Below are 27,299 nucleotides of genomic sequence, written 5' to 3'. Positions count from 1 at the left end.
TCGTTACAACTGCACATTTCAAGGGATGGGATATATTAAGCAGCAAGTGAACAGTCAGTTCTTGAAGTTGAAGTGTCGGAAGCAGGAAAAATGGGCAAGCGGATCTGACTGACTTTGACCAGGGCCAAATTGTGATGGCTAGACGACTGAGTCAGAGCATGTCCAAAATGGCAGGTCTTGTGGGGTGTTCCCGGTATGCAGTGGTTAGTACCTACCAAAAGTGGTCCAAGGAAGGACAACTGGTGAACTGGCGACAGGTTCATGGGCGCCTAAGGCACATTGATGTAAATTGCTGAAAAAGTTAATGCTGGCTATGATAGGAAGGTGTCAGAACACACAGTGAATTGCAGCTTGCTGCATAAGGGGCTGCGTAGCTGCAGACAGGTCAGAGTGCCCATGCTGACTCCTGTCAATCACTGAAAGTGGCTACAATGGACACGTGAGCATCAGAACTGGGCCATGGAGCAATGCAAGATGGTGGCCTGCTCTGATGAATCACGTTTTCTTTTACATCATTTGGATGGCCGAGTGTGTGTGCATCGATTACCTGAGGAAGAGATGGCACCAGGATGCACTAAGGGAAGAAGGCAAGCCGGTGTAGGCAATGTGATACTCTGGCCAATGTTCTGCTGGGAAACTTTGGGTCCTGGCATTCATGTGGATGCTACTTTGGCACGTACCACCTACCTAAACATTGTTGCAGACCTACAGACCTTCATAGCAATGATATTCCCTATTGGCAGTGGCCTCTTTCAGCAGGATAATGCGCCCTGCTACACTGCAAAAATTGTTCAGTAATGGTTTGAAGAACATGCCAAAGAGTTCAGGACTTGGCCTCCTCAGATCTCAATCCGATCAAGCATTTGTGGGATGTGCTCGTCAAACAAGTCCGACAGGTCAGACCTGTTTTGGTGGCACAAGGGGGACCTACACAATATTAGGCAGGTGGTTTTAATGTTATAGCTGATCGGTGTATGATTACAAATCTTAGCAAATAACAACTGTTGTTAAAAATCACTGGTTTTAAAAATTTTAAAACCTATGAAAAGTGTTGAGAAATACATCAGTTTAATGCTTACAAATTCAACATGCCAATAAGAGTTCAGCGAAAGGAAATGTAATCGTACAATTTCCCTTTTTCCTGCTTTGCCCACAGAAACTAACACCATCGCCAAGATCTTTAGGACGAGAAACAAAATATGTAAGTTTATATTTAGAATTGACAATACTTTTAAAGCCCTGTACCAGTACATTCCTATCATAAAAAGGTTGTTTGTTACTGTGGTTCTGTAAACACCAGATGACTGCTGTAGGCAGTGAGATTCACCAGGTTGCATTCTAAAGCATGCTGAGATCTTCAACAAAGTCACAGAGTAACCTTATGGGATAGTATTTGATATAAACATCTTTTCCTTCTAATCTTTTCACTGTTTCTGAATGACAAGTGGCCAGTCTGTTTTTTAGACAGAGGAAATCCTCATGCCTACACTCCATGTCAGATGAGCATTTGATCTGATTATCAAATCCTGTCCAAATAGTACTGTAGGGTATGTTCTGAGCATAAAAAAAAATATATATATATATTATCAGGTTTCCCATCATGGAATGCAAAGTCAATTGATTGGTTACTAAAAGTATTAAGTGATATGACTTTGGGCAGAAACTCTTTTTGCTGAAGGGAACTGCACCTGTGAGTAACCTGGCTGAGGGTGCCAAATATTCCATTTGGGACAATTGATCTGTTTGATGACAAAGCTTCCAAGGTTTTATGCTCAATAGTGTGAGCAGCAGTGGAATCCATGGCCTCTTAAGCCACATTTGGGCCAAAAGCAGGACTCATTGGCCTGTTTGCTGAATTCTGTGCTAGGTGGGCAGAGTCATTGGCAGAGGTGAAAATTCCATATCATAAATTCCACCCTCAGTCTCAGCTGTTTGATGTGCTATTACTGGGAACCCTCTGGGGCACTGCTCCCACATGGACTTCCACTAAAAAATATATATATATATGGAAGCTCAGTGGTGGGAAGTGGAAGCTCGGTGGTTAAGACATTGGACTTCTGATTGGAAGGTCAGAGTTCAAATCCTGCCACTGCATACACACACACACACACACATATATATATATATATATATATATATATATATATAAATCAAGCTAATCACACCAAAGTTATTGTACATCACAAAAAAATCCATAACTAAATATATTATATGTACCCTGATTCTTCTAGGCTACTTTTCATCTCCAACCCCCTGCACATGCTGAAAAAATACTGGTAAGTTTGTCCTCATCTAACCCAATCCTCATCGAAACAAAACCTGATTTTTAAGAGATGCAATGTAAGGCCTCTTTGCATACAAACACCTATTTATTGAACACATACTGAACAGTTACCCATGAGAGCTATTTTCTTAAGAAAAATTTATTCAAAAGCTCCCTGAATATTATAAAAGTGAACAGAGAATATAAACTAATTGGATTAGGTAAAAGCAACAGCATACAGATTTTGGAGAAATACACTGCATCATGGTTAATTCTCCAAGGCATTTTCAATTATTCAAATATAGCTCATGAAAACTGAGAAACTGACATGGACAAACACACACGCACACACGCACACAAATCCCTCTTGGGGAAAAAAAAGGAATTTTACAGGCTAATTGACACAGATCATTATCTAGACTTTGAGTTTGACTAGAACTTTTTTTATCTTGGATGTTATCTAACTGAAATGCATAGAATTGATTGTTACAAAATATTACATTGTAAACAAGACTTGCATAGCAATAACTTGAAATGGCTTGTGTAATTATAAAATTAAAAAGACCCACTACATTAAAATGTTTTTTTGTCCATTATTCCAGACAAAGCCTGGGGTTATAAGACCAGCCATGGTTATGTCAAGATTAGATGATGACAAAGAGAAAAGCTGTTTTTCAAATACATATCAAAAACAACAAGATAGATTCTCCACTGACCACCAGAACAAGGTAAGCCTTTAACATTCATTTTGTTTTACTTGCCTTAAACTGTATTAACTAGAGCATAAGATATTAATGAAATTGTTACTGCGATTTCAGAACTTTGTTGCTGATATTTCAGAACCGTTACTTGATAGATCAAAAACTGTTTTGCCTAAATTAATTTTGTCAAAATACAAGAATCCAAAATGAATTTTCTCTCAGGCCATAATGTGCATAGATGGTATCAAAGTTGCGTAATGATTTTTTTTCTTCACAAAACTTTTTAAAAGTTTGTTTAATACTTGTATTTTTACATTTTGTTTTTAAATTATACATGCATTAATAAACATTCAGCAGCATGGTTGCATAGCAAGTAGTTTTTGGGGCTTTGGCTCAAGGGGCTGGGTTCAAGCCTGAGCTCACGTTGCTGACTGTGCAGTTTTTCATGTTCTTCCTGTGCCTGTGTGGGTTGTTTCCTTCAGGTTCTGGTTTCTTCCAACCTCCTAAAAACATTTTAGGCTACTCTGAAGTTTCCATAATGTGTGTGTGTGTGTGTGTGTGTGTGTGTGTGTGTGGTGTCACATGTAGGCATAATCTGATTTATTACATTGTATATAATGTAATATTGTTTTTGTAATGGGTCATTCCTACAAATATTTCTATTTCTTGGTGCAACACAAGAACTTTTATGCATATCTATACATGACAACGTGCCTCTTTGTTTATTTATTTATTTTTTAGCTGAGCTAGTTTCCAATGTCCATTATTTGCACTAAACTTCCATATGAAGTCAGTCATTTTTTATTGGAATTATTATGTAACTTTACAACAAATTGCACAACAACTAATAATAATTTTTTGCCAAAAACATGTCAATTAATTTCTTTAAAAAAAAAGAAGAAGAAAAAAAAAGGTCTGTCCTCCGGGTTCCTGTATGATGCAATTTTTTTTTATCTTTTAATTTAATATTATTCCCCAACTCCCCAATCAACCTAAGCCCAAGAGATATTCAAACTAATTCAAACACACAAGAGTGATGTAGTTGAATTTCATTTGAATGTGCTGGTAATTGATGGACCTTCCCTCTGGCAGTCATGGTAGCCCACAGGGCTCTTGCCACACTGCTGGACAATCTCAGGAGCACTACAGCCTGGCCAAGGGCAGAGAGCCCCAAGAGTGCATCATGACCCTGGCCAGGAACAAGGCTGAAGTTGCTTTCTGATACTCAGCTTAATCAAATTTGCTGTTCCATTTTAAACTACTGAAGATACTGTATAATATTGCACTTGAAGCAGGCACACATATGTCTTTTTTCTTTTAAATTCCATGTGGAGTGTTGTATTTTATTTTAGTGTTGTAATAATACTTCAATGTTCAGCTTGGTGTTTGAGTCGATGTAAACATCTTGCAATAAGAATAAGACTTCCTAAAATGCCACAAGATGTTGAGGTCTCCATCATGAAAAAGAACTGACCTTCAGAATTGCTTCTGTTTCATTTGGCCTCTAAAGCTCCTCCATACTAGCCAGTTTCGTCCATATATGAAGGGGACCCAAAAATACCTGGAATTTTAATGTGGTGTGTGCACTTGGCGAGCGTACCTAAGCAATTTTACACTGAAGTGCATAGACGTATAAGGGAAAGCATCAGGAGAAAAACGTCTGGAGAAGTGGTGGAATAGACCACCTGGGAAAGCCTCAGAAATGGTAGAAACACTTGGACAAGTGTACCAGATCACAAGGAGAGTACTTTGAAGGGCATTAAAGGAGAAATGCTGTAAGTTTTTTTTTAATCACTTTTTTTTTTAACAATTCCAGAAATTCTTGGGTCTCCCCTCATATAATATACAGCTACAGTAACTATCAACTTATCACTTCCTGGAATTCCCAAATCTTTGATCTATCGGTCCCTTTCAAGTTCTGAGCTAGCGGCAAACAACAAGGAGAATGTGTGATAACTGACAACCTTTATGAACACTGCAGTGTATGTGGACTGCTTTTGAAAGATGCCCACTAACAAGAATTCTGCTGGTTATGTCTCGATATAACACTTGCTCCCATGCTATAAATCTGTGTGATCTGCCTCCCTCTTTGGAACAGCACAGACTTGATCTGGGGAGTGATGCTGTCTTCTTAGACTATTAACTTTCTGTTGGCTTAAATCCATTTTTTTTTTGCAGTCCAAGCTTAACAGACTGATTTGACTCCAATCCTTAATAACTTTGCTGTAATCTTTTTGTGTTGAAATGAAACTATCACTATTGTAAAGCTGCCAGGTAGTCTGTCAAATTAAAACCAGTCAAGATGGCATGTTAAATTATCTCCCCAAAAATTAATACATTTCAAAGGAGAGCACACCTACTCCTGTGTGTGTGTGTGTGTGTGTGTGTGTGTGTGTGTGTGTGTGTGTATGTGTATATATATATATATATATATATATATATATATATATATATATATATATATATATATATATATATATATATATATATATATATATGTCACATTAAAATATGTACTTAATATGTACTATTACATTATATTCAACTCATTCAGTCATGTTTTTATTCTATTACAATTACATTATTACAGGGAGTTTGGTCTCATTACGTAGGACATCAACAGAGTAGCTCCTTAGCAGCTAGCCAGCTACTTTAAACAAATGACACCTGTTAAACTCACCTCAACATATCTTTTACAATCATTTAACCCACCGTGGGCAATCGAAAAGTTGCTGTTGAAAACTTGCAAAACAGTTATTTCTGACCACTGTGAAGCAGGGGTACACTTTAGTGTAGTCTGGGGTGAAGATTGTTTTGTATTTTCTTTTTTCTTTTTTTTTTTGGACACTCTGCCATGACGCTAGAGTGATACTGAACTGATGGATGGACTGACGGGAGAGAGAGAGAGGTCGACTTTAAAGCCTGCCCACAGAGAAATCTGATAGGCCTAGCTAGCAGAAAGAGAGACCAATCAGGATATGCTCTTTGTCACGCTCTCGCTCCCTGCTCATACTATTAATTCTGTGGTCTCTCACTTGCTCTCAAAAAAATATATATATATATTTCCAGGATATTTTACATAATTTGCGGCTGTCAAAGAGCTGCTGTCACTATACAGGAGCCTCCTGGAACTTCCGGAAGAAGTGGGATGTTTGTTTATATTGTTATTTATTTTTTATTTATTTTATTTTTTATCTTTCTTTTCATGTTATACATGACGCGGACTCGACCGTATTCGGAAAAATTACAGAGTTCGTGTTAAGTTCGAGTACAAATTTACCAGAGTGTGCGACAAGTCCGAATTCATTCATAATTAGACTCGAGTCCAAGTCTGGGATCGAGTAACCCATCTCCACCACTTACTGTACAGTAGTCATTGTATTGTTGTTTTCAGCTTTCAGTGAGCTTTTTAATGGAGTAGGCATCACTAAATGCAAATCAGCTGAGCCAAGAACATGCTTGGTTAGTTTTGAGTGAACATGAGAATGAAAATCAGTGTTACAGAAACTTTTATAAATCTGGTAGGAAAAGTTTGGTTTGGCCTCAGAAAACATTTACACACAACATTATTCAACAAAATTATTACTGAGGCCTAATGAATCCAGGAAATTCTATATCTATCTAAGCCTATAATAATTACTATGACATGATGTTTCTTCATTGTAATGTATTGACATGGTGTGTTGTTACCTGTTACCTGTATGGAAATTCACTGAAACCAAACACAGTGGAGACAAGTAGACATAAGTGCTAGATTCTTTATGACAAACCAAATCAACAAGCAGGCAAAGCACGTAATTAAACAGGCAGGGATCAATGCACAAGCAAACAGTGCAATACAGCTAAATTTGAATGAGAGTCCAAAACAAACAAGACCCATAGAAACGATGCAGGATAGAAGACTCAGAGATTGGAGACACAACATGGATTGACAAAGCATTAAAATGGTAGAGGGTGAGTGATGGGGTAACAATGAAAAGTGTGTGTGTGTGTGTGTGTGTGTGTGTGTGTGTGTTTGTAGGAAGGTGAACATGAGAGTGACAAAGGCTGCGTCCGAAATCGCATACTATGACAGTACGTACTGCATTGCAGTTGAAACAGTACGTACTAATCAGTATGTGATTGTATTATGACTACAATCCTGGACATACTACATCTGCCATGTTACCATTGTTATGTGACCTTCCTGTGACTGTCACAGCTCAGTCAGATCAGAACTCAAATTCCCAAGATACAACACTCACTTCTCATGCACGCATACGCTCACCATCCCCGGAGTTCTGATCAGACACACCTGGCACCAATCACACACACACACTCTCACCGCTAGTACTTAGGGAAGTCATTCACCCAGAATCGATGCGAAGTATACACTCAGTCAACTCGTTTCTCTGCGATACCAAACCGTTCTAGCTAGTTTATCTTCTTGTGATCCGCGACCCTTGTTTCCAGTTTCGACTACGCTCTCTGCCTGACCCCGTTTGTGTTGTTCGTCCGATCGCTTGACCTTTGCCTGTCTTACGGCTACGTTTCTTGTACTTCCCGATACCACGCTCTACACCTGCCGCCCGCTCCTGCTTCCATGCCGATTCGAGGTTCGTGACAGAATACTTCGCCTTCCAATGGAAGCAGCGGGAGATCCCCGTTGGCCGCAAGCCATCGAGGGACATGGCCGGATGATTAGTGACCATGATCACCATCTCGCAAACCTGACTGAGCAGGTAGCTCGGCTAAACCAAGCCCCGCAGCTTTCTACGGCACCGACCACATGCTTACCTCCCACTCCAGCGCCGGAGAAGTACGACGGAGATCCGGCACGTTGCCGAGGTTTTTTACTCCAGTGCTCCCTGTTTTTTTCCACGTACCCAGACATGACGGAGAATCGGAAAATAATCCACTTCATGGAACTCTTAACCGGGAGAGCTCTCCTCTGGGCCACCGCGGAATGGGAACAGGAAGGGAACGTCATCAGCACGTATGATCAGCTGACATCACGCTTCCACACTGTATTCGATCATTCTCCAGACAACCGGCAGACTGGGGAGGAATTATTATCCTTGACGCAGGGATCATGTTGTGTGGCGGATTACGCTCTTGAATTTCGTACTGTGGCCGGATGGAATCAACCCGCTCTAAAGACTATGTTTCGCCGGGGATTAAATGCCGATATCGTAACGGAGCTGGCGTGCCGCGATGATCAGCTGACTCTCGATTCACTCATACGCCTGGATCGTTTACTACGGAGCTGCCGCTCCATACGCAGCGAGGCGGAAGCACCAGCATCTGAGAGCCCTAGTGAACCCATGCAGCTGGGACAGACTCGGGTGAGCATGCAGGAGAGAGAACGACGGCGCCGTGAACATTGTTGTTTCTACTGCGGCGAGAGGGGCCACTTCGTGCAACAATGCCCTCTCAAACAGTGCTCTACCCGAGGGGAAACCAAAACTGCCAAACAACCTCAGCCAGGGGTGAGTTTAGAACCCATTGCCCAGTACTCAGTTCAGTCTGCGTTCGTATTACCAGTGATATTAGAATACTCAAGCGTTTCCTGTGTTTTGGAGGCGGTGATCGATTCTGGAGCGGCGGGGAACTTCATTGACCAAGAGACCGTACTCCAATATAACATCCCCGTTCGTCCGCTCAGCACCCCCCGCCGTGTCCAAGCCATAGATGGAGCCCCCATTGGAGATGGTTTAATCACCCAATGCACTGAACCCATTAATCTCCGAACCAGCGCCCTTCATCAGGAGAAAATTACGTTCCATGTCATTGTGACGGCATGGCATCCAGTGGTTCTCGGTCTTCCTTGGCTCGAACATCACAACCCACAAATTTCATGGAATCAAAGGGAGATCACTCGCTGGTCAGCTCACTGCATCAATCACTGTCTCCAAGTCCCTGTGATCTCCGTAGCATCCACATCCGTTGAGAGCCCTGACAAGGTGGACAACGTTCTGATCCCCAGTGTTTACCACGACCTCATGGAAGTATTCAGTAAGAAGAAGGCTAGTGGATTACCTCCTCATCAAGATTACGACTGCGCAATCGATTTGCTTCCAGGCACTACACCACCACGAGGGAGAGTCTATCCGTTAACAGTAACTGAACAAAAAGCCATGGAGGAGTATATTCAGGAAGCGTTGCACCAAGGTTATATACGACCATCTACTTCTCCAGCATCCGCGGGGTTTTTCTTCGTAGAGAAAAAGGGAGGAGGTTTACGACCATGTATCGACTACCGAGGACTAAACCGGTGTTGCGTCAAGTACCGTTACCCACTACTTCTAGTACCAGCCGCTCTGGAACAATTGCGCAGCGCCACCATCTTCACGAAGCTGGACTTACGCAGTGCATACAACTTGGTGCGGATTCGGGAAGGAGATGAATGGAAGACTGGGTTCAGCACAACTTCAGGTCACTATGAGTATCAGGTCATGCCGTATGGGCTTTCCAACGCTCCCTCGGTCTTCCAATGTCTAATCAACGACGTGTTGCGTGACATGCTGGGATGCCATGTGATCGCCTACATAGACGACATTCTAATATATTCTGACTCCTGGGAGGAACATGTTCACCACGTCCGCCAAGTTCTACAACGACTGCTCCGTCATCAGTTATATGTCAAAGCTGAGAAATGTGAATTTCATAAAACCACCATTGCGTTTCTGGGATATATCATCAGCCCCGAGGGGATCTCCATGGACCAAGAAAAGGTCCAGGCAGTAGTAAACTGGCCCCCACCCACGACGATTAAGGAACTACAGAGGTTTCTGGGGTTCGCGAACTTCTACCGAAGGTTTATTCGAAATTTCAGTGCCATCGCCAACCCCCTCACATCCCTGCTAAAGGGGAAACCCAAACGTCTATCATGGAATCCAACCACCCAAACCGCCTTTGACAAGCTCAAGAAAGCCTTCACTACTGCACCTATCATCAAACATCCGGACCCATCCAGACCATTTATAGTGGAGGTGGACGCGTCAGAAACCGGGGTAGGAGCCATTTTATCCCAGCGATTCGGAGAGAAGCCAAAGCTCCATCCGGTGGCGTTCTTCTCGCGAAAGCTTTCCCCCGCTGAGAGAAACTACGATGTGGGAAATCGTGAACTCTTGGCAATTAAGTTAGCGCTGGAGGAGTGGAGACACTGGTTAGAGGGGGCTACACATCCCTTTGTCATCTTCACAGACCATAAGAACCTGGAGTACCTTCGCACTGTAAAGCGACTCACACCCCGCCAGGCCCGATGGGCCCTGTTCTTCACCAGATTTCACTTCACGTTATCCTACAGACCAGGGTCCAAGAACATAAAAGCTGACGCCCTGTCTCGTCTCGACCCCACAGAACGTGTCAACGAGCATGAAGAGTATATCATCCATCCATCATGTATTATCAATGCACTAGAGTGGGATCTGGACCAGGAGCTAGAGCAGATTCCCCAGTCACAAGTACCCGTAAAGTGTCCCCCGAACAAACTATTTGTACCCGAAGAGTACCGCCAAGAACTCATCATCTGGGCACACACGGTACTCGGTACAGGGCATCCAGGGGCACAGCGCACATACCATCTCCTAAAGGAGAAGTACTGGTGGTCCAATATGGAGAGAGATATACACAAGGTGGTGACATCCTGTTCACCTTGCGCACAGAATAAGGTACCTCGGACCCTCCCAGCTGGGAGGCTCAAGCCTTTACCCATACCCGAACGCCCATGGTCACACACATCCGTAGACTTCATAACGGATTTGCCAAGATCCCAAGGAAATACCACAGTTCTAGTCACAGTGGACCGGTTTTCCAAGTCCGTACGTTTCATTCCATTAGCTGCTCTCCCCACTGCCTTCGTGACAGCCGAACTTCTATTCCAGCATGTGTTCAGATATTTCGGCATTCCGGAGGAGATTGTCAGTGACAGGGGCCCGCAGTTTACTTCCAGAGTGTGGTCCAGCTTCATGACCAAGATGGGAGTAACAGTGAATCTCACCTACGGATATCACCCACAAGCCAATGGACAAGTTGAACGAATCAATCAGGAACTAGGGCGATTCCTCCGTACTTTCTGTGCCAATAACCCAGAGGATTGGAGCAAGTTTTTGCCATGGGCCGAGTACGCCCAGAACTCACTACGTCATTCGGCTACCAATCTCACTCCTTTCCAGTGCGTACTAGGTTACCATCCTCCACTGTTCCCGTGGAACTTGACTCCCACCGCAGCTCCTGCCGTTGACCAATGGTTTGAACGTAGCGAGCGTGTCTGGGCCGACACCCACCGACGCCTGAAAGAGACCACAGACACATACAAGCGCAAAGCAGATCGCCGCCGCAAAGAACACCCTAATTACCAAGAACATCCTCAAATCCAGACACAGGAGAGGCAAGCTGGAGTATTTGGTCGAGTGGGAGGGTTATGGACCTGAGGAACAATGCTGGGTTCCCAAGCAGGATATACTGGATCCACAGCTTACTAAAGACTTTCACGCAACTTATCCTGATCTCCCTGGTCCACGACCCCGGGGGAGGCCAAGAAAGAACTCGGCTCCCAGCGTGAGCCCTTTGGGGGGGGTTCTGTCACAGCTCAGTCAGATCACAACTTAAATTCCCAAGATACAACACTCACTTCTCATGCACGCATACGCTCACCATCCCCGGAGTTCTGATCAGACACACCTGGCACCAATCACACACACACACACTCTCACCGCTAGTACTTAGGGAAGTCATTCACCCAGAATCGATGCGAAGTATACGCTCAGTCAACTCGTTTCTCTGCGATACCAAGCCGTTCTAGCTAGTTTATCTTCTTGTGATCCTCGACCCTTGTTTCCAGTTTCAACTACGCTCTCTGCCTGACCCCGTTTGTGTTGTTCGTCCGATCGCTTGACCTTTGCCTGTCTTACGACTACGTTTCTTGTACTTCCCGATACCACGCTCTACACCTGCCGCCCGCTCCTGCTTCCGTGCCGATTCGAGGTTCATGACAGTGACCTTCATGTGAAATCTTAAACAAGTTAACAATTTATTTGGGTATTGTTAAACAAGTCCTGTTTAACCAAGGTTTAATACTTAAAAAGATCCGACGCTGTCTTCTGCGTTTTTCTTTCTGAGCTTGCCAGCACCTGTCCCATTGCATCATGGGATTGTTTGACTCACGTAGTGTGCATCAGTTGCATACCTCCAAATCTCGCCGGAAGCAGTACACCCTCACCTACTGATAATTCGGACTTACTACCCCGCTGGCATACTGCTTTTCGCCTACTATATAGTAGGTAAGTATTCGGTTTCGGACGCGGCCAAAGTCCAGACTGAAGTGTTAGCGGATTCAGGAGTCAGACGGATCCTGGTGTGACATTAATACATACAACACACTTTCTGACAAATTTCTTCAAATGTGAAACATCATAAACCAACTGGGAGCTGTTTTGGGGTTTTCTATACTTCTCCTTATTGAATTAATATCAATCATTTTGAATGTTGCCAATGTGCAGAGCTATGATTCAATAGTTTTATTTATTTATTTATTTACACATGATCAAAAACTCATGCAAGTTAGCAAGTAAAGAACCCAACTTAATAATCTATGCCCTGCAATAACGTACACCTCTGCATCACATAGCATCTAATGGAAAATGCTGATATACTGTCAGATTTTACATTATTCTTTTTCCTTCCTTCTTATATCTAGTCCATATTTTGAGCTTGCATTCTGATGTGGCTGTCTGCTTTTATGTATATCCGAATTGTCTCCTTCCTGGTGTATATCTGCACATCAAAACCTTTGTTCTTGCTTCAATGCGACTGTTGAAATTGGTCAGGTTCAATCCATTGGGATTTTGGCAACAAAAAAAAACCTTTGTGAATTGAGAAAAAATGAAGAACACTGACGTAATTCATTATTTTATAATAATAAGTTTCGACCATAAGCAGCGTTGTCTGCATGATTAGAATACTAGGACTATTTTAGGGCTATTTTAGCAGGTTTTTTCGTAATACGGATTTTGTGTTGTAATGGCACCTTCAGGGAAATTATCTTGTATTAGATAGGAGCTGGATAGAGTGCTGTAAGAGATTACCGAGTATTTGATATACAGTGCATCCGGAAAGTATTCACAGCGCTTTACTTTTTCCACATTTGGTTATGTTACAGCCTTATTCCAAAATGGATTAAATTCATTATTTTCCTCAAAATTCTACAAACAATACCCCATAATGACAACGTGAAAGAAGTTTGTTTGAAATCTTTACAAATTTATTAAAAATAAAAAACAAAAAAAGCACATGTACATAAGTATTCACAGCCTTTGCTCAATACTTTGTTGAAGCACCTTTGGCACCAATTACAGCCTCAAGTCTTTTTGAGTATGATGCTACAAGCTTGGCACACTTGTTCTTGGGCAGTTTCTCCCATTCTTCTTTGCAGGACCTCTCAAGATCCATCAGGTTGGATGGGGAGCGTCGGTGCACAGCCATTTTCAGATCTCTCCAGAGATGTTCAATCGGGTTCAAGTCTGGACTCTGGCTGGGCCACTGAAGGACATTCACAGAGTTGTCCTGTAGCCACTCCTTTGTTATCTTGGCTGTGTGCTTCGGGTCGTTGTCCTGTTGGAAGATGAACCTTCATCCCAGTCTGAGGTCCAGAGCGCTCTGGAGCAGGTTTTCATCAAGGATGTCTCTGTACATTGCTGCATTCATCTTTCCCTCGATCCTGACTAGTCTCCCAGTTCATCCCCACAGCATGATGCTGCCACCACCGTGCTTCACTGTAGGGATGGTATTGGCCAGGTGATGACTGGTGCCTGGTTTCCTCCAGACATGACGCTTGCCATTCAGGCCAAAGAGTTCAATCTTTGTTTCATCAGACCAGAGAATTTTGTTTCTCATGGTCTGAGAGTCCTCCAGGCGGGCTGTCATATACCTTTTACTGAGGAGTGGCTTTCGTCTGGCCACTCAACCATTCAGGCCTGATTGGTGGAGTGCTGTAGAGATGGTTCTTTTTCTGGAATGTTCTCCTCTCTCCACAGAGACACGCTGGAGCTTTGTCAGAGTGACCATCGGGTTTTTGGTCACCTCCCTGACTAAGGCCCTTCTCCCCCGATCGTTCAGTTTGGCCGGGCGGTCAGCTCTAGGAAGAGTCCTGCTGGTTCCAAACTTCTTCCATTTACGGATGATGGAGGCCACTGTGCTTATTGGGACCTTCAATGCTGCAGAAATGTTTCTGTACCCTTCCCCAGATCTGTGTCTCGGAGGTCTACAGACAATTCCTTGGACGTCATGGCTTGGTTTGTGCTCTGACATGCATTGTTAACTGTGGGACCTTATATAGACAGGTGTGTGGCTTTCCAAATCATGTCCAATCAACTGAATTTACCACAGGTAGACTCCAATTGAGTTGTAGAAACATCTCAAGTATGATCAGTGAAAACAGGATGCACCTGAGCTCAATTTTGAGTATCATGGCAAAGGCTGTGAATACTTATGTACATGTGCTTTTTTTTGTTTTTTATTTTTAATAAATTTGTAAAGATTTCAAACAAGCTTCTTTCACGTTGTCATTATGGGGTATTGTTTGTAGAATTTTGAGGAAAATAATGAATTTAATCCATTTTGGAATAAGGCTGTAACATAACAAAATGTGGGAAAAGTGAAGTGCTGTGAATCCTTTCCGGATGCACTGTATAATGAGTATTTTTAAAAGCTAATAATGTCTGTGATCATTGTGGTTTCAACCGCTGCATGTGCTAAAGGAAGTTGATTTATGAAATCTGTTCAGTGATCCTATGGAAGATGTTTTCTCCATTAGTGGTCTGATATTTGACAATTCTAAGCAAATATTTGCAGAAAAAAAATTGCTTTCCTCTTAGTACATTTTTTCAAACTGCAGATTTCTGCAGAGTGTCTGCCACTTGGTCACAATGAGCCCCAGTGAAAGCATTCCATTTGGGCCCTACTCACGTTGCCTTTCCAAATATTGAAAGCTCGTGCATACATGGAAAGATCTGCATGTGTATACTCCCACACCTTTAATAAACCAGCAGTAACCTGGTTGCCTTGTTATGGCCAGTAGTACTATGTACACCTGCTTAACATGACCGAACACTCTCATAGCAAAGCAGAAAACATGCAACTAAGCAACAAATAATTCGCATATATAAACAAATAATGGCATTTGCACCTAGTGCAATATTTTGCATCTGTTGCCTTATTTCAAAGCTTTTTTTAAAAAAAAATAAAAACAGAAAAAACATAGCACTATATTCAAATACTGGCACAGCAGCCAAGACTAAATAACAGCAAAGCCAGTTAGGCTGCTCACTCATTTGAATGCCATTCAGTGGGCTTTCCTTTCACTAAAAGTCCATCCATCCATCCATCCATCCTTTTCTGTACCGCTTATCCTACCCAGGGTCATGGGGGAACTGGGGTGCCAACCCATTACAGGGCTCACTCACACACATTCAGAAAATTTGTAAATGCCAATCAGCCTACAGTGCTTGTCTTTGGACTAGGGGAGGAAACCTGAGTACCCGGAGGAAACCCCTGAAGCATGGGGAGAGCAGACAAACTCTGCGCACACAGGGCAGAGACAGGATTCGAACCCCCAGCCAAAGAGGTGCAAATCAACATGTGCTAAGTCACTTTAATAAATAATTTGTTGTACTCTTTCAGTGGGAGGGATGGTATACTCTGTCTCTCCTGTCAATCACAGTGACACTAGAAAATTGTGGGCATCTATGAGCCCACAATGTATACAGAAGAGTGCAGATTTTCTGCGTTTTTCCGCCGGGTGTGTTACGCTGCACTGTGAGGCAGCATGAGCAGCAGTTCGAAAATATGCATTTGGCTACCTTCCTATGTTTTGGACATAGCACATTTTAGCCTTCATGCTCCCTGGTTGGCTGCTGTCATATGACAGGAGCGAGCTGGCTGGTGGGTGGAAATTGGCAGATGACCAAATTGGGGAGAAAAAAGGGTATCGTTGAAAAATAGAAGTTATGATGCCTTATGATTTATGATTTATCAGCCAGAGGAGGAAGACAAGAAACGAGAAGGGAAAAAACAATAATAATAAAAAAACATAGGAGCTTTCTTTTTCCTCTCTTTTTTGGTTTTGGGTGCCACTCATAATCTCATAATCAAATGGCATTCTGATACTTATGCCAAGTAGGATGGTAGACTGAAACAAATCATTTCACACAAAACAAAAATAAAGCAATATAACTGGACCAAATAATTACTGACTTCAAAATCACTTGAAATTAGGCGTATGCTATTGGATCTAATGAGTGTTTCCCAGACCTCCCCCTAAACCATGGATAATCTTTCAAATTCAACATTTGATAATGCACAAAAAAGTTGCAATGCATTAGGTATAATGGAAAAGTACACGTTAACCATGAAGTTGATTAATGTGGTGTTTCTTGCGTACGTATAAAATACAGAAGGAGTGAGCCAGAGTGGTTAAATGGAGTCATTTAACTGCTGGATAGTGCCATTATTCACACTTCCATTGTTCAGAGTGAGCAATTAGAGGCACATTGGTATCAGCACCCGGGCCCACCTGGGTCGCAGGCCCTGCACTGCACCACACTTGTTCTGCTCCTGGTTTTGGTTAAATGCTGAATAATGATCCTTTCATGCAGTTTATATAAAGCTTTAATTTTTCTCCCAATATTTACATGGTATAATCAGAATATGTCATGCCACTAAATGGGAAAATCAGCCTCCACTCGATTTAGCAGATGCAGAATTTAAAGCCAAAATGATGAAATTTGTTTGTGTAAATCCATGGCTTTTTCAACATTATCCCCAATCCTGAATAGGCACATACTGGTGATGTCACACAGCCAAGGTGATTAAACACTGGTTGAAGTAAATAAGAGGGAAGAGCTTTTACAGACAATTCATGAGATGGCAGTACTACAAGCGTGTATCTTGGTTCTCTAAGTGGCAAGCTTTTAAGAGCTGGCCTCCACCACGAAACATGTTTTGATATCTTAATCACTGTGTTTATCTGTAAAGGCATTTTACGCAAACTGTAGGCAGTAAGTCATAACATTGCCAGAAAGATTGTTGTCAGTGAGGGAAAACGCAACTGTAAATGCATTTTATTTCGAGCCAGATAGACATAAACTCTGTCAGCATGTTGTTTTAAAACCACTCTACAGACTTTGTGTCATTCATTCCCTTGGTAATTTTATGACTGTGCTGATAGATGGTCTTTTGAGAAAGAAGAAGAGCTATGCTTACAAATGTCCTTCCACCTTCAGGATCTCATGCCAAGCCCAATAAAATGTAAATTAGCACAGACAATTTGATGTTTGTTATTAACTGAAATGTGTTTCTTCTCTACAATATCAACAATGATATCTCGATTAAATTTGCTATGTGCCATGGAAACAAAATGAAATGCTCATACATTTGGCATACTTCCCAATCTAATGCATTAATGTAGCATGTTTACTTACATTCAGGATGTTTGTCAAACCTAAAATGCATAATTTGTTGTACTATGGTAATTGTTGGCAGATGTTCCAATAATATCCTCCTACAATTACCTGTACTGTTTTCTCTAACAGGATGTTTTGCTCTTGTCCAAAAGTCTTAGCCAAAGTTAGTAGATAAATGGATAAATAAATGAAAAAGCATCTACTCGCAAAGCCTTGCCTCACATTTTTCATCACTTTCCTGTATTAATTTGGATCACTGCCCTAAGCATAAAGACTGAGTTGCAAGCCAGACTTTGAGAGTGCTTTGATCCTTAATTTATTCTGCTGGGAGAAACAGAGGAAAGGGGTTTCGTTTCTTAAAGGCAATGGATTCTTGAATAGCCAAGCATCAGATATTCACAAGTTAAAAAAAAATGCACTAAAAGTATTAGGCACCATTAAATATTTTTTAAACATGCCTATTTTGTGTCTGAATTATTGTGTCAGTCAAAAGAAAAAAATAGCTTTCCAAATGTTTTTGTTTTTTCAAAAAGAATTTAGTGTTACAGAGAATGGTTAAATAACTGACTATATTAAGTAATAGATAGTGTTACTTACGCAAACGTATTGCCTAATGAAGTGGATGGTGTGTGTGTGTGTGTGTGTAGGATCAGCATGACTGTAACCACAGGTGTTCCATTAAGTACCTAAATCTATTTAAGGACTTATTCATTGTCCATGGATACCCTGTGATTCAAACACTGTGTTTTTGCACAACACCAAGCTTACCCACAACCTTATTTCTCCTGGAGTGACCCGTATCTACGTACTACTGTTGTTATTAGACTGTCTTTTTCATTTATTCATTCATTTTCACTAACAAACTCTGAGCATGAAGACACCCTGGCTGGAACACCAGTCCATCCCAGATTAAACAGGCCTGTCATTGATCTATCAGAGCACTAGGCTTAGAGTGAATATAAAAACTTGAGTATGCTGACTTGTGCTCTAGTGTTCCCGGGATATGCTTTGGATCCACCATGACCCTTACCTGGATAAAGTGGGTACTGAAGATGAATGAATGACATTTAAATAAAAGAAAAACTTAAAGGAACCACTACCTTTCCCCGTTCATACCTTTCTTTAATAGCTGCACACTGATTGTGGTTCATTTAGAACAGAGGTTAATTGTAATTTTTCATATAATTACATTTTATGAGCACTATTTAATTACTCATTTCCTTGGTCTATTTGTATCCTCATCTCACTCCCTGTGCTGTAATGAATGTTATTAACTGAAAATCAGATGAACCACACTGAACTATCCTGCTTAACATATGTATTGGCCACCAAAGGGATGTGTGTGTGTGTGTGTGCACTCATATTTGTATATCTTGGTGGTGACCAAACATCCCTAAGGATAGGAATACCTGACGTCTGATCTTGTGGGGACATGTGGCTGGTCCCCAGGAGGTAACCTACCTTTTTTATTTTTTAAAGAAGGACACTAAGATAAACGTGTGTGTGTGTGTGTGTGTGTGTGTGTGTGATTGACAAGCCTTAGTTCATGTCTTTGAGTGCCCTCAAGTGAGGCTGTCTGTTCACTGATTGCGTATAATAAATCTTTCTCTCCTGCTGAACCTTTTGTTCTGTTTAACAAACACGCTACACGCACGTAGGTGTCACTGAATGAACTTTCATCCCCAATTATATCTATAGATTATGAATTCCAATGAACAATGACCAATGATGAAATGGGTCGTGCGTATAGCTTTTCATTACTGTTATATTTTTAACTATAAATGTTATCTATAGGAATTTTAATAGTAATTATTATGTTGTCATGCTGTTAAGAGAGAACTTGGAGACCTGATACAGTATAAGTTCTATACTGCACTAATACTGCTTCATTGACACAAGAAATAAAACGGTAACGTTTACATTTACAATAAATGATATTTATTTCTGGGTGCACCGTGGGTTAGTGGTTAGCACGTTTGCCTCACACTTCCAGGGTCGGGGGTTCGATTCCCACCGTGGCCCTGTGTGTGTGGAGTTTGCTTGTTCTCCCCGTGCTGCGGGGGTTTCCTCCGGGTACTCTGGTTTCCAGTCCAAAGACATGCATGGTAGGCTGATTGGCATGTCCAAATTGTCCAGGGTGTACCCTGCCTTGTGCCTGATGCTTCCTGGGATAGGTTTCCCTGTGACCCTGAAGGAAGGATAAGTGGTATAGAAGATGGATGGATGGATATTTATTTCTAATTATTCAAGACTTTCTTGACAACTGAGCACAGCTGGCTGAAACTGATACATCTTTTCTGGAGAAAGTTTTAGGTCTACATTCAAACCAACTTTATTTGAGCCTCAATGTTTGTCCTAAGAGGCAATCGATCGTGAGTGGCACTTCAGTAATTACTTACTGACTAACAGAGCACCATCGATAGGTTTTCTTAAGTAATCAAAAACTGTTGAGTCTGCATCCCAAATACTGATTGTTGACGTTTCATCAATAACATCAGGCCTTGCTTTACAGATTGCCAGCAGTACGTTGTCCACAAAGGATGAGCCTCATGGAAGAGGAGATTTGGAAGGGGAGAAGGATTCCTCTGAAGTACGTGAGAAGTGTATGTCAAGCTCAACACTTGTGAAGAATCAGGCCAGGGAATACAGCACTCCATCGCCAAGAGGCATGTCTCTATAACGTGTCCCCACCACTGTAAAGCCCATGAAGGGTGAAAATGGAAACCAATGATAGTAATATTGAAGTGTTCACACAGAATGTGTTAGACAAAGAAAGAAAGAAAGAAAGAAAGGAAGGAAGTACGAAATGTAACCTCTGGCATTGTGTAATCGCACAGTTCAATATCATTGTTATTTGGAAATGTGATTTTAATGTAATATTTCTGTTTATTAAGTAAGCAAGAAACGCATGTCACTTTTTAAAGGCTGTTATATCGCAATGCATTTATGAGGATCAGAGAATTTAGAAACTGTTTTGTACTATTTGCTTTCTTCAGCCTTTTTCCTACCATCTAATTTCTTCGGCTTTTGTTTCTACACAGCTGCTCTATTTAGTACTTTACTGCGGTGTTCTCCAAATCTGTCCTTAGGGCCCCCAAATGGTCCACAGTTTGCTCTCTCACAGATCCTTACACACTTGTTGCAAGGATGGAGTGCTCTTGAGAGTTTGTTGTTGTTTGTGTTTGGAATGGGAAGAGAGCAAAACGTGGACCGTTTAATGGAAGCCCCAAGAATCCAAGGATTTGAGAAAGACTGCATTATTGCATACATATAGAAGGAATCCCTGCATAAAACTGTATGTATTTTCTAACTCCTTACTTTCCAGCATTATTTTATGGTATGTGTAAATTATTTGTCCTGTATTCTGACATTTTTTTTTTTAAATGGCTTGTAATAATGTATATATTAAATTTGATGAATTTGCTGATTTAACACTTTCAAGCATTGAAAGGAACACATACACACAGGCAAGAAAAAGTATGTGAACCTTTTGGAATTTCATGGTTTTCTGAATAAATTTGTCATAAAATGTGATCTGATCTTCATCTAAGTCAAGGGAATTGACAAATGTAATTTGCCTAAAATAATAACACAAAATAAATTCTGATCCCTCATGTCTTTATTGAACACACTCATTCAACATTCAAAATGGCAGTGGAAAAAGTAAGTGAACCCTTACAATTAATAACTGGTTGACCCCCCCCTTGGCAGCAATAACCTCAACCAGGTACTTCTGTGAGGTTAGCTAGCTGTGGATCAGACCTGCACATCGTTCAGGAGGAATTTTAGCCCATTCATCCTGGCAGAACTGCTTTAGCTCTGTCATATTCTTTGGACGTCTCATGCGTATGGCTCTCAAGTCATTCCATAGCATCTCTATTGGGTTGAGGTCTGGGCTCTGACTTGGCCACTCCAAAAGGCAGATTTTGTTTTTCTGAAGCCATTTTGTTGTGGACTTACTCCGGTGTATTGGGTCGTTGTCCTGTTGCATCACTCAACTTCTACACAGTTTCAGCTGACGTACAGACATTCTCACATTATCCTGAAGAATTGTCTGATATACTTGGGAATTCATTTACCCCTCAATGACTGCAAGCTGGCCAGGCCCTGATGCAGCAAAGCAGGCCCAAATCATGATGTTTCCTCCACCATACTTTACAGTTGGGATGATGATTTCATGATGATATGCCGTGCCCTTTCTATGCCAGATGTAGTGCTGTGTGGTTTTTCCCAAATAGTCCAATCTTAGTTTCATCAGTCCACAAAACATTTTGCCAGTACCGCTGTGGAGTGTCAATGTGCTCTTTTGCAAACTTCAGGCATGCAGTAATGTTCTTTTTAGTAAGCAGTGGCTTCCTTCGTGGTGTCCTGCCGTAGATATCCTGCTTGTTCAATGTTTTACGTATTGTAGACTAATGTTCAGAGATGTTAGCCAGTTCCAATGATGCCTTCAAATCTTTGGCTGTCATTCAGCGTTGTTTCTTTACCTCATTGATGAGTCTTCGTTGTGCTCTTGGTGTCATTTTGACTGGGCGTCCACTTCTTGGTAGAGTAGCAACAGTCCCAGAGTGTCTCCATTTGTAGAATGTTTGCCTAACTGAAGACTGGTGAATTTCTAAAGTCTTTAAAATCACTTTGTAACCCTTGCCAGCTTTATGTAAATCAACAATTCTTGATCGTGGATCCTCTGAAAGCTCTTTTTGGCGAGGCATGGCTCACATAAGCGTGTGCTTCTTGTGCAGAGCAAACTCCAAAAGTTTGAGGGGTTTTTTCAGGCAAAGTAGCTGTAGTCCACACCTCCAAACTCATTTTCTTAACGAGACTCCAGGTGTGCTAAAACCTGACTCCAATTAACTTTTTTCAGGTCATTAACTCAAGGGTTCACATACTTTTTCCACAGGCACTATGAGGTTTTTTGGTTTTTGTCAATAAAGACATGAAAGATCAGAATTTATTTTGTGTTATTATTTTAGACACATTATTATTTGTCGATACCCTTGACTTAGATGAAGATCAGATCACATTTTATGACAAATTTATTCAGAAAACCATGAAATTCCAAAAGGTTCACAAACTTTTTCTTGCCACTGTATATACAGAATGTATATGCTGTAAAATTAATTCCCAAAAACATACATCCAGAAGAATTTCTCCTATTTGTGATATTTTTAGATTTTTAACTACACTGTAAAACTGCACACTGTAGTTCATTTAATTAAAAAAAAAACTTGAGGAAACTAATTACCTCAATTTCTTTAAGACAAATACACTTAAATATAACAAAAATTTAAGTAAAACTTTGTAATTTAAAATTATTTTTTGTTATATTTAAGTGTATTTGGCTTAAAGAAATTGATTCATCAACTTAGAAAATTTTGAGGTAATTAGTTACTATAGCTTCAAGAACTCTTTGTGCATTTGGAAACATACAGTTGAGGTCATAAGCTTGCATGTACATTGCAGAAGGCAACACAATACATTAAGAGCCAGGGGGTGTAAAATATTGAACAGGATGATTGGTGTAACTTGTTATTATTTTGTTTAAATATCTTACTTTTTTCATTTAGTACTTCCCTTCAAAAGCTACATGAGATATTTACATGTTTCCCAGAAGACAAAATAATAGCAATTGACACCTGTCATATCACTGCTAACCAGGGATTAGCGTATTCCCAGAATACACCTCAGCCTACTAACATGGCTGCCATGGACTACAACTCCCAACCCAGTACACACAATCACTGAAGTTCTAACCCCCCCTCACACACAGACACACACACCACCCTTTATAAGGAACTTTTCATTCACAAAGACTTTTCGAAGTATATGTTCAGAGGTTTTTGTTTCTGTCAAATCAAGCTGTTTTTTTTTATTATTATTTATTATTGTGTCTTTGTTTTTTGGGTTTTTTTTGGTATTCTGTCTATTCTCGACTCCACTTTACTGCACATCCTAATCCAGTCTGATTATCTGATCACCTGACCCTTGCCTGATTACTGTTCATGCTTTTGCTCGACAATTTGGTTTTTGATATCTCATTAAAGTTGCCTTACCTGCAATTGTGTCCGTCTGATCCTCCATTACATGACAACACCAATCAACCCCCCCCCCAAGCGTATCGTGTTCTTGATAATCAGTGCATGTTTGCACCTTTTGTAATAGTTGTGTACGAGTCCCTCAGTTGTCCTCGGTGTGCAAAGATGGATCTCAACATCATATAGCCGCTGTTAGAAAGGGGTCAAATAATAAAAAAAATGAAAAGATCCTACCGAAGAACTGTGGGTGGTTTAACTGCTCAGGACAAACAAGGGACTCGTGAACAACTATCACAAAACATAAATACAGTCATGGATCATCCAGGATTGATTAAGAATCAAGCGTGTGTAAACTTTTGAACTGGTTCACTTGAGTAAATTCAGTTATTATTGTGTCTTGTGTCCAATATGTGAGCATCTGTTATGTGAAATAGCTTATTCAGGGCAGCACTAAACAAAATAAAAAAAACAAAATGCAATTTTTATGATCTCTTATTTAAAAAAGAAATGAACATTTTACAGATTCTGCGAGGCGTATATAAATTTATGACCTCAACTGTAGGATATATCCCCTTTTCACTTTTCACTAGCCTTCTTGCTAGTATGTATTCAGCATGTATCTGATATATTTGCCACCATTAAGCACTCCGGCGTTGGTTTTTGTGTGCGTCTGTGTGTTCCACAAAAGTAAAGCTGACAGGTTTTGTGTAAACTGCTCAGTTTTCAAATAGCATGGCATCACACACTGTCAGTGGGTCCTGATTGCTTTGCTATGAAAGTGAAGTTTCAAGTGGGGAGTATTTGTGTCTACCTGTCTGCCAAATTTCAAACCCATCAGTTCCCAGCAGCGAACACAATGGACCCAATTACTCTGATATTTGTAGCACCTGCAGATTTAGAGATTCAGACTCAGTATGTTCCATGCCTGACAGAAGAGCCGCTAAATGCTGCAACCACATTAATTACTTATTTATGCTCAAAGCTAACCGACGTTGACAGGCTTATGCTAATTAAAATGTTTGGTTTGAGCATCCCATTGCTGTAAGCCTTATAAGATTACTGTTAAGACCTGAGCATCTGTGCTCAGTTTTCCTCTATGGTTTTTTGCCACCATCTGCTTTTCGGGCAAATTCAGCTTTAGCTAACGCGTCAACATTATTAATTTAGTCTCATCCAAATGTGTCCTAATTGTTAGAATTGTAATTCTAGGAGTATTGAGGTACTTGTGGTCTGTTATTCCAGTTGAACTGTAAGACGCTTTGTGCATGGTGGAGTTGTTAAACCAATATTAGTATCATTACTGGTGATTAGTATTAGTATTAGTATTAGTAATCAGACATAAATCAGATAATTAGTTCAATAGAGTCCATCTGTGTGCAATTAAGGTGTCACAAATACACCTGTTCTTGGAAGGCCCCAGAGTGTGTACTTAAACAAACAGCATTATGAAAGCCAAGGAGCTAATTAAGCATTGAAGTATAATTCACTGAACAACATACCACATGGATCATTTTAATCTCTCAGAAAAAAGGTACCAAACTCTACCTTTCATTGTCACTGGGGAGATAACCCTCAAGGTTACAGTACATCTTTTGTACCTTTATTTTATATCTTACCTGAAAAGGTGCACATAGTGTACCTTTAAAGTATTATTCTAAAAAGGTGGCACGAGTGGCCCTTAGGGTCAAATTATGCATCTTGAATAATTTCTAAAGCCACTCTACATTCATATTGCCATGTAAAAGATACACAGTGATACAACCCTTGAGGGTACCACCCGAGTGACAATAAAATGTGGTTTAGTTTTTTTTCCAGAGTGTATCTTCTTCTCCTGTAGTTCTTTTTTCCTGGTCATAGATGCAATAATTTTTCAAAAAGAAATATACACTAAAGACCAACCCCTGCACCCCCATTTTTGCTGATATTTACAATATTGTGTTTAATGATTCATTATTCATACGACTTTAATGTGCTCAAAGAGGTAGTGAGAGAGTTGAATGGTGAGCTCACATTAGAACAGAACTGCCTTGGCTAATTATTTAGATAAGTAGAATTTGTAGAACAGTAGCATTCTTGTTTAATAAAGCACATCCCTGATAAAAGCAGGCAAATCGAAGCAAAATAGTTCTGAGGCGGGTGAGAAGAGTGGTAGGATAAAGTGCTGGGCACACACTATAGGAAGTGGACTGCGTGACAACCTCAGAGATAGCTCATGAAAGACTAGTGAAGACTTTAGCATAAGCGAGATGGAAATGAGGGGGAAGGTGACATTTCCAAACTGTTAGTATTTCCTTGCAACACAAATCAACAGAATACTTTGCATGAACAGCAGTTATGATTTAGGAATACTATATTCACAGAAAATGCCTGAGAAGGTGTGTATGACATATTTACATGCATATAAAACAGAATATACTGTATAGGATGCTTCCTTTCACATGAAGTGCAATTAAACAGAAACTGCTATTGATCATCCGTTGTAGAATGAAACTTTAATCACTGACCAATTTACCACATTGATCATCTTATCTTCTTCCACTGTAGTTCGTTCTGGCCACGGATCAAATATTTCATTCAGTTCCTTTCGGTTATATTTACATAACACTTTTAACAATAGACATTGTCACAGGGCAGCTTTACAGAACTCTCGATGTAGATTTAGATACCTAATAAGCAAGCCAGAGGTGACAGCGGAAAGTAAAAGACACCATGAGGAAGAATCCTTGAAAGGAACCAGGCTTATGGTTGACACCAGATAGTAGGATTAAAAGTAATTACTCTTCTGCAGTTGAGTGCTATACAGTCAAACAGTACTGAGTGTGTTGAAGGATGTTCAGTATCTGTATCTATGATTACAGTTTTCAGTGTCAGGATGCATTTGTATTTACACTACAAGCCAAGACTACGGAAGCATGTCTCAATTACATTCATTTCCCAACACAAAATACGTTTATACTCTAACTCTGTGGAGCTAAATGGGACAGTCAGCGCACCACCCTACCACCCTAGAAAGGCAAGCAAATCAATAGAACATCAGCAACCCAGAAGGATAAGCAGATGGATGGATGGATGGAAAATCATGAATAAAGAAGCTGGAAATGTAAAGATTCAAATGGAATGTGTTTATCTTTCTTTATCTAAATTGTACTAAATCCATATCCTACGTGTAGAATGTCTTTTTTTAACAAGAAAAAAATGCTAAGTTTGTACCTTAGCAGCATGGGTGTACAAAAAATGCTGCTGAGAACCCAAAATTGGTGATGTCAGTGGGTCACCAGCTTGATGCAGTTATTGCAAGCAAGAGATTTGCAACCAAATATTAAGTGTTATTTACTTTAAGACTATCTGTTCCAAATTGTGCCCTGTGATGGATTGGCACCCTGTCCAGGGTGTAAACCGCCTTGTGTCCAATGCTCCCTGGGATAGGCTCCAGGTTTCCCGTGACCCTGAAAAGGAGTAAGCGGTTGAAGATGGATGGACTATCTGTTCCAATACTTTTGCTCACCTAAAAATTGGGTGCAATGTTCTAAGTTGTTTAACACATCTAGATGTCAATTTCAGGAAACGAAAGATGAAATTTTGATCTGTCGTGTCATATCTTTTGAAATCAAACCCAAATGTCTTCAGTCTATAGCAAAAACAAAAGACTTGACCTTGGGGTTATTCCATCTCGTGTGTTCCAATGCAGGTTGCTTGACTGTTTTTAATTTTCCTAATTTTTTTTTTGGAGTGATTACCTTTATATATTGACATTGCAAAATCGCCAGTTTTTAGAATTATTATTTTACTTGGTTTAACTATGGTTATACAGCTGTTTACCGAAACCTCAGTATCTCGGCTCAGGATGGCCCTAGCTCCA

General features: G+C 40.7%; 1 protein-coding gene across 1 annotated transcript in view; it reads left to right on the top strand.

Annotated features, from left to right (window-relative positions):
• mlip (muscular LMNA-interacting protein) overlaps nt 1-20,176 on the top strand; it is a 40,746-nt gene extending 20,570 nt beyond the window's left edge. The window contains exons 9-12 of the mRNA XM_053620157.1: nt 1,157-1,201; nt 2,232-2,276; nt 2,866-2,991; nt 19,918-20,176. Of these exons, the coding sequence (XP_053476132.1) occupies nt 1,157-1,201; nt 2,232-2,276; nt 2,866-2,991; nt 19,918-20,085 (384 nt within the window). The 3' untranslated portion in view covers nt 20,086-20,176. The remainder of the gene's footprint in view (nt 1-1,156; nt 1,202-2,231; nt 2,277-2,865; nt 2,992-19,917) is intronic.
• The last annotated feature ends 7,123 nt before the right edge of the window (nt 20,177-27,299 follow it).

The sequence above is a fragment of the Ictalurus furcatus genome, chromosome 3 (assembly GCF_023375685.1).
Source record: "Ictalurus furcatus strain D&B chromosome 3, Billie_1.0, whole genome shotgun sequence".
NCBI classification, from domain to species: domain Eukaryota; kingdom Metazoa; phylum Chordata; class Actinopteri; order Siluriformes; family Ictaluridae; genus Ictalurus; species Ictalurus furcatus.
Note: the sequence above shows the minus strand (reverse complement) of the source record. Positions and strands in the feature narration are given on the sequence as shown.